The sequence below is a fragment of the Lipophrys pholis genome (genome assembly GCF_963383615.2).
Source record: "Lipophrys pholis genome assembly, chromosome: 21".
Classification (NCBI taxonomy): Eukaryota; Metazoa; Chordata; class Actinopteri; order Blenniiformes; family Blenniidae; genus Lipophrys; species Lipophrys pholis.
The window spans coordinates 9,339,461-9,350,448 of NC_137649.1; the positions used below are offsets into that span (position 1 = coordinate 9,339,461).

At 41.4% G+C, this 10,988-nt stretch overlaps 1 protein-coding gene across 2 annotated transcripts in view; it reads right to left on the bottom strand.

Annotated features, from left to right (window-relative positions):
• mettl24 (methyltransferase like 24) overlaps positions 1–3,758 on the bottom strand; it is a 35,749-nt gene extending 31,991 nt beyond the window's left edge. The window contains exon 1 of one of the 2 annotated variants that reach the window (XM_080490651.1): positions 2,906–3,758. In XM_080490651.1, the coding sequence (XP_080346777.1) occupies positions 2,906–3,223 (318 nt within the window). In that variant the 5' untranslated portion in view covers positions 3,224–3,758. The remainder of the gene's footprint in view (positions 1–2,905) is intronic. The other variant, XM_080490652.1, reaches the window with a different exon arrangement.
• Positions 3,759–10,988: the final 7,230 nt, after the last annotated feature.

The following is a 10,988-nucleotide window of genomic DNA, read 5'->3' on the forward strand; positions in this document are numbered from 1 at the left end:
TGGTGCTGTTGTCTGTAAAGCTGGAACACCTTGAAGTTCTTGTTTCACTGTCAATTATAACTTTTAACTACATAAACCAAAAAAAAAAACCCCATATGTTTGACGTTGATTGTTGACCTAAATTGTGTGTGACTGGCCTATGATGGACTTGTGACCTGTCCAGAATGTAACCCCCCCTTCGCACTCAGACAGTTGGGATTAGCTCCAGCTCCCCGCGACTCTAGAGCGATAGACGATGGATGGACTGGATATGATACACAAGCATATTGCATCTACGTAGCCTGGCTGAATGAATTTCAGATGCATTATCTCATAGTAAATGGAGGATGCGTCGCTGCTTCATCTTAACCTGAAGAAACATCCCAGTCTCCGCTGGATAGCAGTTGATTTTCACTATTGATATCTTTATTTCAAAACATGTAGGTTCCATCTGAAATTCAAATGTTCTTCAGGTGCATCCACAAAGAAAGCACCAATATCGGTGTAAGAACAAACTGAGATGATGGGACATTGTCCTGCAGGAATTGGGACCGCTGGCTTTCTACCAGACATGTCTAATGGATTAGAGATGTCATGGATTTTTATGTTACATCTGGAGGAGATGTACTTTAGCTGGATCAACCATAAACAACTAAACAAAAAATTAAAACATGACAGCTGTTTTTGACAGTAATGGTGAGAACACAACTGTGCACCCTTCTATATGTCAGCTAAAAGTATGGACAAACAGATATCATATCATCATTGTTGTGTTTCCTGTTTGTTGGTTTTTGTCTCGTATCCCAATGTACAACTTTTGTAATGTTTTAGTAACCACTGTACGTGTGTTTGTCAAATTTGCAGAGGGAAAATTGTGGACAAAGTAGAACATATTATGCTGATAATGGTAACTGTTGTATGATTTCAACATGTAGGACAATTACTAATACAGTTATTTCAAAAGAAAATGAGTGCAAAATGATTTTGAATTGGTTTACTGAAAATGTAATGAATGAATCTTGTTAATTAAACTTAAAATTGTTGTGTGTGAATGTAATACATGTCACAATTTGAATAAAGGGAGGCAACATTATCGCTGGAACATATAGCGATCTCCACATGTCATCATAAAAGTTAGATTATTTCATAACAATAATTAAATAGAAACATGAAGATTCAGTGGCTTATTTATCAGCCATTTTTATCATGAATTCCTGATAAATGGACAATAAAGAGAAAAAGTTTCCAAAAGCACAAGATTTTAAATGGATGTCAATGTTGTGAAAGTGCTGAACAAATACTTGTTACATCGCTCCGAACTTTGACGACTGTTATTGTCACAGAGAAGAAAAAATGGCTGAAAGGTAAGCTCAACTTTCGCTTTGCTATTTAGTGGCAACAGATTGAGAATCTCAACATAACGCCTCCATTTATTCTTTATCTACTTTCACCGTCTGTTATTCCTGTCCTTCTTCGACAGAATGGAGTTTATATCAGTGCCATACTGCTGCGATAGTTGCAGAGTTTTTGTCTGTGGAGATCGTGTCATCTTATTATTGTCGGATCAAAGTCTGAGTTGTTTAGCCGTGCTCATTTTAACATAAAGGACAGTAAAAGGTGAATAAAGAAAGATGGTCTGGGCTCTGACGATGTAGCAGCTAATGCAGAAATACAACTCTCCATTGTAGAGTTGTGAATGTTACAAAACAGTTGTTGTTTTTTTTAGAAGGAAGCAGGAGACAGTGACGGAGACAGTGAGGTGGTAAAGGAGAGAAGATAACGTGAGAAGCCGCAGTGGGTCAGTTTGAAGACAGACGGGGGGGGGGGGGGGGGGGGGGGGGGGTGAGAGTCTGAAGAACGGGGACGAGGTAACGTGACGGAGCGAAAGAGCAACGGTGATCTTCTAGATGAGAGCCTGAAGGGAGACAAGTGAGGGAGAGAGCAGGCATAGAGGAAGAAGGTGTTAAATGGCGGAAGCATATGACACAGAAATTTCATCAAGGCGCCTTCGGGGCATCTTAGGAGACAAATTTTGCATTAAGAATCGGGGAGCGAGCATATGGCAGTATGTAATATTGATGGCGCACAAGTGCCCATTTCACGGTGTGGTATAATAGCCCTGCAGTGATTTCCTTGGCATTTAACAGTCGGCGATGTTGCTCCTGTGTCTCTCGTTACTCTGGGGTCATCAAAGATTTACAGACAAACACTGACGAGCATTTAAAAAGCCTTAAGTAACAAAATTAAGAAATGCCGCTGAGAGGAGGAAGACACAGGAGAGATGGTTTGTTAGGGTGTTTAAAATACAGCTTTATGTCTCTTCATGATGGTAAGGTTGAGGGAATTAAAATTTGATCAAACAACAAAACGGTAAAGTTGCCAAGAGGAACTAGAAACGTGTGGAGCGGTGGCAAGAGGAGGGCATCAGAGGGGTGTTAACATGATGTGCGAACACGTTCTTCAGAGGTCACGGAGGTCAATCTCTTGGAGTTTGTTCATGTGTGTTTGCATTTGTGAATCGCTGTGTTCAAGTGAACGTTCTTTCACTGGAGCTGACTGTGTTTAGATTTCCAGCTGATACGAGAGAGTGTTTAATTTGTAGCCCGTGTTAAACCCACTCCTATTTAAACTGCAGGCATATATAGAAAAAAATAAATGCCAGCAGCTTTGTAGTGCTAGTGACAACACCCCCCCCCCCAAGCATTTGGGAGGCTCTCATTGAGCATGCATTGATTTTGCTGCCTGTTCTTCCTTCATCACCCTCCAGGGATTACAGAGCTTTAAGCCAGTGACTTGCAGAGATGGAGTGAAAGCTTCTTATTGAGCCACTCTTTCTCCTGCCGCACTGATTTAGGATCAGATAACTTTACAGGAATCTTAATGGCAGCAATTTAGATCTAGAAGGTTGGCGGAATATTCAACATACCTTTCTGTGCGGTCGTACGGGGTCTTCTCTATCTTCACTGCTCTTCTTAACTCGACTGTCCTTCTTCAGTGTGCGAACATAAGAGACTCTCCTTTTGACACTTCTGTCCTGATCTACAGAGTCTGCAGAGGCTTGTTTCATCCTGCTATGTCGATCCAACTTCTGATTAGTTTGGGAAGGAGTTTCCAAAGCCTGAGGTGTGGGCGCTCCCTGCCAACCTGAATCCAGGTAAAGATGAATGCAAATGCACACGGCGGTGAGCAGGATGCCCAGACGCAGGAGCAATCCCAGGGTCAGTCGCTCTCCACACATGTCCATCTGCTGTTTGATCTGTCCCTGTCTCACCTTAGTCCATCACCTCAACTTGAAGTTCTGTTTTCCTGCTGCTTTTTCTAACCCATTCTGAACATCAAACTCTTCTTCTCTTCTCTTCTCTTCTCTTCTCTTCTCTTCTCTTCTCTTCTCTTCTCTTCTCTTCTCTTCTCTTCTCTTCTTCTCTCGACACGCAGAAGTGTCAAGAAGCCAGCCTCAGCTCATAACGTCCTGGTACATTTCTATCATAAACGTGGGTGTCCGCTTGCACGTTGGTGTTGAGGAGGCCGTGCAAGTGCAGCTTGTGCAGGACAATGTGTCCCACTGACTTTCAGAACTCCTCCTCGCATTTGTAAGTCCCCCTTCTCCCCAAACACACACGCCCCTTCAATTTCCTTTCATTTCCTTTCTAATAGGCTCACATCATCATCGCTCACAAACACACACACACACACACACACACACACACACACACACACACACACACACACACACACACACACACACACACACACACACACACACACACACACACACACACACACACACACACACACACACACACACACACATACCCAGCTGGATCTCGGGTTACAGATATGGGCAGGGCTTGTTGCTCTACTACAGGTCCAGGTCCATGCAGGTCTCTCTCTCTCTCTCTCTCTCTCTCTCTCTCTCTCTCTCTCTCTCTCTCTCTCTCTCTCTCTCTCTCTCTCTCTTTTTCAGTTGAGGAAACTAAAATGTGTGTGTGCGTGCATGTAATCATGAAAAAAATGTAAAGGCTGTGCCAGTGCTGTGTTCATTCCTCAAATAATTTCCCCAACATTACATCTAATCACTTCTGTCCGAAAATATCTGCCCTTTGTATATCACCCTTTATCATAATAAAATGTTTGGTGTGTCTGTTTATGAGATCTGTTATGGATGGTTTTTTCAATGAGAAGAAAGACATTTATTAGAACACTCTAAGCTGATTATTTTTGGAGGGAGACTTTCACTTGGGTTGGAAATTGGATTTGCTTCACTTTGCAAAACATCCTTACATCGCTCAGTCCAAGAAAATGCAATAATAATGACGAGGCTCATTTCGTCCTGCAGTGACAAACTTTAGTCTTTCTACATTGGGTTGAAAATAATTCTCTGCTGCCCCCTTTGGAAGGAAAAGAGAAAATTACTACTAAAGCATTTTCATTGAAGGGATTATAAAAGTGTGTGTTTGTGCACGTGTGCGTGTTACAATTGGTTTTCTCATCTCAATAGTGGACAGATTCTGCAACGTTTAAAAAGTCGAATGAAGGCTCGAGCTGAAAGAATGGCAAACCTGTGGTTGTTTAAAGCTGAAGGAGTTTAAAGGTAAGTTGAAGGGGTTTCTCTTCCACTCCCATGTTTACAATAATTCTAAAAAGTATTTTAAATTGTTTGAAAAATATCAAGAAGTTTCAAAAGGTTTTTATTTTTAAGAATGTTTAAAAAGTTTAATGTTAAAACAGTTGAATGTTTTAAATCGGTCAAGGTTTGAAGAAGTTAAAACATTTCCTACATCAGTAGATGAAAGAAAGCAAGCCAGTGCATCACAAGTGTCACAAGATCAAACCAGATGAACGGAATGCTGCCATGATGTTACAAGACTTTCAGATTGTGACATCATGTGAAGCCATGGCATCAAAGGCAAATCAACCAATGTGAGTTACGGGCTGTAACATACTCTTCTTGTCAAAGACAAAGTTGACAAAGAAGAAGACATTATCTTCCTTTCTCAACAAGGTTACTTCCAGGCGTAGTACAAGCTCTCTGCCAGTCACTGAATGAAATTGACAAAATGGTCATCCTACATTTGGGGTTTTTTCTTGGTACAGTCATCACGAGGACCATCAGGACTGTTTTCAATCATTTTAAAGAACACGAGGAGGAAGAGGCTAGGGACCAAACTGGAGATGGAACAGGGCGGACTGCCGTTTACCCCGACTGGGACGGGGGGGCCCCCGTCAGAGATGTGAGGAGTCGGGCTGTCTTGGACCCCTTCAGAGACAGAACAGGCCAGGCCACCATCTCCCTAGACAGAGACTTGATGGAGCAGATTGACGACGATGGAGATGAGACGATGTGGGCTACCGTCAATCCCAACGCAGATGCGACGGGACAGGCTACCGTTGACCCTGGTGTAGACAGGACAGAGCGGGTCGCTATCAACTACAACAGAGAAGCGACAGGGCTGGCCACCGTAGACTCAGACCAAGAAGGGACAGGGCGAGCAGCCATTAACCCCGACCGAGATGGGGGGGACCCTGTTAGAAATGAGATGTGGTGGGCTGGCATTGTGCGTTTCAGAGAGAGGACATTCCAGGCCACCATGAACATAAACAGAAATTGGTGGAGAGGGGATTGGAACGCAGTCGGGATGGGGCCTTCCACCAGTGACCCTGGCATAGACGGGATGAGGTGGATTGGCGTCAACTGCAGAAGAGGATGCTCCAATGATAATAGAAATGTGCCATGGGGGGACGTCTTCATCCTTCATAGACAGAGAGCAGGGCGGGCCAACTACAACAGATTCATCCCCTATCAGGACCAAGATAATGGTTCTGGCCTCATAGATTGGGAGATAGGAGATATAGCTACAGAGCCTATGGGACCACACCAGACGATGCCAGTCTCTCTGTACCACGGTGGAGACAGGTTGATGGAGCAGATCCCATTCTCCTTTCAGAGGAGGGGATCGTCACTTTAGCCAGTGAATCACTGAAATCAGTGAACGAACATGTTTGGGACGGATTGTGGTTATTTAGTGGTTAGGGTTGGAGCACTACAGACGATTCCGGTCAGAGAATCTTTCCTCAACTTTATTTTCAGCAGCAGGTAGTATACAGGTCTGGGGTTCATAAACGCACACAAAGTAACAGGAAAAGAGGTCCTTACGTCTACTCTCATCTCTGAGCACGAACTGAGCAGCACGGTGGCTGCATTCACTGTTCACATGATGGTGCATTCAAGCGTACCTCATAAAACTCAACATTTAAATAATAGGCTTTCAGACAGAACATGTCGTAAAATTAACCTGAGGCAAAACTAAATACAGTGAATTCTATAAAGGTACACATGGGGGCAGAGACGTTCTACAGCAGGGGTGGGTTGTTTGTGTCTACCACTGATGGGTTGGTCACCTCTGTTCTACTGGGCCATAATGGATTATTTGCTTTTTGTTTAGAACTGTACATCCAAAATAAGGTTAGTGAAATGTATGGTTGGGAATTCATTGTTTTCCATAGACTACTCTATATAGACAAATCTGCTAACTAATTGATCTGTTGTTCTGACTTTATGCTGCTCCTTGTGAAACTAGTCACTGGTCCTAAGCAGCTGTACTCATCTCCAGTGCTACGTAAGAGTGTAGGGAAGGTTGAAGTCGGTGCTGGTATAATCAGGCCTTGTTTACAGGTTTTCAAATGAAAACACAAAACTTTCATTGCATTTTAGGTGTCTGTTCACATGACAATGGTGGTCAGAGTCACTGAAAATGCCATTTTTTAAAAATGCCTCCCATGGTGGATTCTTTCCGAAAACGCTCCGTCTCTGTCGTCGTGTAAATGGGAGAAAATGCAACTTTTCGAAAACGCTCGGCCTCCATATAGACGCACTAACGCTGTTCCTGCACTTGTGCACCACGGCTGTAGTAACACAGGCTTTCTGCAGATGCACAATTAGATGGACAATCACAACGATGTTTGCCTCGGTGTGGCATGACTCCATATTAGAATAGTCCATATTCTCTTTGGACTTGGTAGTTTTATATTTGAGAGTCATTGATGTTTTGTTTGAATCAAATCACAGAATTTAGAACACGTTCACTTGGTTTGTGACAGTAGACAGGTAGTTAGGATTCAGGATCTTTTTAAAAGTGTCCTTTCATCCTAAAATTGTAAAGAAGGTAAAAATGCCACATATGTCTTTCAACTGTTCAAGTCATAACTCTGCCCTTAGAGAAAGACATTTCTCTGCCTTAACCCAATTTCACATGTCTGCTTTTTGCAACAAATCAAACCAGGATAAAAATGTGCTGTAAATTTAGTTAGCTCTGGAAATCGTAAATGGCCAATGTTCTTTTTTTCAATAGAAGTGGAGGCACTGGAGGCAGTTCACAGGGTGTCTATCTCTCGATGGATTAATGAGGATTAAAGCATTAAATTACCAACACTGTTTTCTTTGTTTCTCTGAGCTTGCTGGTGATTGTAACTCACTCTTTAAGATAATTAAAAAAATGAAAAAAATCTTTATATCATCATTGGACCATGGACTCCCCCCACAATGTAACCAGAAGAGCAGTTGTTGCATTCACTGTATTAAAAAATAACACCCTGGTCACTTCATTTGGTACACTATTCCAATATAAAGTGATCCAATAAAACAACTTTGCCCTATACTGTGTTTTTCTGAAGATAATAATGTTCAAATTTGACCTGAAGTCACCAGAGAACCTTTAACGAGATTTACAATTTGTTGGTTAAACTTTGCAGTGCTTTTTGAGCATCTTATTAAGATATAAGAGTGGGTCAAACTATTATAGAAACACCTCTCTTAATGATGTAGTCCCAGTAAATGCTACTGAATACTACAACCAACTTACAAATGGTTAAATCCTCTGCTGACTTCATGTCAAATTGAACATTACCGTCATTGTAAAAGCCGAATGTGGAGAAAACCGGATGAAATATGATGCCAGTGTACTAAACAAAGTGTCTGCTGAGCGTTATATTGAGATATTGGGATCATATGGTGTTTATTTTGTTGACTGTTTTGACTTCATTTTCTGCATTTTGTATCAGGAAAGCAAATCATGTGCAGCGTCATACTCTGGCGCCACCCTGTGGTTAGTCATGAACACTGGCCACATCCTTGTGAAACAGAGTACAATATGACCTGACTGAGACTGTAAATGCCCAACTGGAATGTCCACAAACATATACAGTATGTATCCAGCTATATTTAATTCAGCTTTATCCAACTTCAATGGACAGCAAGAGCCAATCCCGTCAGATTGTTGGTGAGAGCAGAGTACGTCCTGTACAGGTCACCAGTCCATCACAAGGTAAACACAGAGACGCAATTTAGGGTCACTGATTACCCTCCAAGGCATCTTTTGGGACTATGGGAGGAAACCCACCATATATGCACACGGTGGACATTCGAATTGCACAGAATTGCATCCCCAAGTCTGACGTGGACAGAATTTGGATATTTTCTCACTAGAAATATGAAGACTAACTATTTAATCCACTCTGCAACTCCATGCATGTTTTTTTGGCCACACAAAATATTTGTGTTGTATTCTTTTTTCAGAATTTATATGAGGCCTTTTGTATCAATTCACTGATTAATTTTGTGTATTTGATTTTTTTTTTTTTGTAATAATAGTAGTTTTTAGTAGTCCTGCAGGTGGGCTCACCACCTGCAGGAAGGTTCTTAAATGGTGCATTGTGATCTGGGTGACAGTGCTCAGACTGTCACCCCCGCGACCCGGAAACGGATAAGCGGAAGAAAATGAATGAATGATAGTAGTTTTTTTGTTTTTATTTTGCAACAATTTGGGTTAAGTTGCACTCCATATTTGACACGTTATATGTTATTCATATTTCAAATTTGGGATGAATTATGTCCTCTCCAGTCTTCAGTCAAACAAGATCCACGAAGAAAAGACCCTGCACACTCGATCATCTGGTGTCTCAATGTTCACTCTTGCACAGGAAGAAGCACAAAGGTTAGAAGTCAGGCAGAGACTGATGGTAAACCCCTAAAGATCATCCAAATCCTGAAGTCACTGTCCCAAAACCGGACATAAATTCTAACATAGTTGCCCTGACTGCTATATTATATCTACTTTATAATTACACAAAGCAAATGAAACAAAGAAGATGTAAATAAGACTTTTTTTTTGGAAGATAATATTTAGAATGGAAGCTGCTAACAATATCCAAACAGCAGCAACAACAAAAAACTTTTAAAAATGAAGGAAAAGAAGGTCTAACCAGTGAAAATGATCAAGGAAGAGCTGTCACCTGCAGGAAGGAGTTTAGTTCTTGCTATCACCTAAACAAACATCAGCTCCTATCAGCAGGTTTCACCACGAGCAAAACTAGACGAAACTGGAATAATGTAGGTTCATTTGCTCAGTAATATAGAGGCTTTTTCTCTCTTTTTTTTTTTTTTTTTTTTTGTGCTGGTGGACACACGCTGAGATCTGGATAAACATACAGAAGTCTTTCACAGTGAGAAAGCAGCCAGTTGTGACACAAGTAGGTGAAGGTTACAGTGTGTTTGCTTTCAGTTGGGGCTGAACATTCCTCATGCACACACATACACACTTTTTTCTTTTTTTTGTGCCACTCTCACTGTAATATGAAAAATTATAAAAGTTTTCCGTTGAAGTTTTGAAAGGGCTGATCCTGGCTGATTTCGGCCAACACCGACTGTTGTGAGAGGTAAAACCCTTTCTTGTAAAATCATTGTGAAATTTTGAGTGAATAAAGAAAAGATGCCAGAGATTGCTTCTGAATGGTTTTACTTGGTTGATTCTTCTTAATAATGCAACAATTACTTGCTAATGTTTAAATATTAAAAGCGATGATTTTGAAAATTTTTCTCGACGCAAGATCAAAGTATCACACTAGGTGATGAGTCGTTGCTATTATTCGATACATCTGACCTGTTTTAATCATCATCCTGTCTGCTCATGTCCCTTCGGAGGGGGTGAAGCAGGTAGTGTCACAGAGTGACGACAGAAACAAACTCCCCTCATGGTTTGAACCCAGAATCCTGCTGAATCTAGCCGAGGCAAGGTGCAGTGGGTCAAAAGAGCCACAAATACAGTGGGGATCAATCATTAATCAGAAACAAAGACACGGAACAGTTGCCTTTAACTTCTGAAGGCTCTGGTCAAGGAATTCTGTTGGGCATCATGTACACGAGTCAGAAATGTGATAGACGCGGCGGCACTTTTAGGATCAAACAGTGGTGCACGTGGTGCTCAGTGAGGATTCTTGGCTCATGATGAGACTCGTACTAGTTCTGATCTGGGTTGGGCTTACAGCTGAATATGCACTTGAAGGATGAGCAGCAGAGCGGCAGCATGTGAGCTGTGCCCAATAACACTTTGCCAAAGGAGTCCACGAGGAAATACATTACAAAACACAAACTTTCTGACTTTATGTGCTTAGTTCATATGTTTTGCTGATAAAAGATGTATATTTATTACATTCAGAAAGTAACTATTCCATTATGATTCCATACTATTGTCAATTGTATTAATATTTTTATTCACTTATTCAAATGGTAACAGCTATAATTCTAAAATGACTGCTTCTTGCTTTCTAAATCTCGCCACACACTTGACAAAGAATGAGCAGATTAATTGTTAATTAAAACAAGCATCTCATGCTGGTACAAGAGAAAAAGAGAAGACGACAATGCGGCTCTCACATGCATTGAAAACAGCTACAGTATGACCTTAGATTTATTATGAATTCTCCAACTCATTATCACTAGGCTTAAGTTGTAAATGCCCGACATATTCACAGCAGCTGCATGTTTCCCTGGCTTTCGGAATGGCTTATCCCGAAAGGAGTATCACTCTAGAAGAAATATGGCTCCATGATGTCAGAGACACAGTGTTATATACTGCTGGATGTTCTGCAAGACTATTTACAACTGAGTAAACAGTCCTGCTTTGACATGGACACTGCCTGTATCCTTAAATTGGATCGCCTCAGGTTGTGGTAAA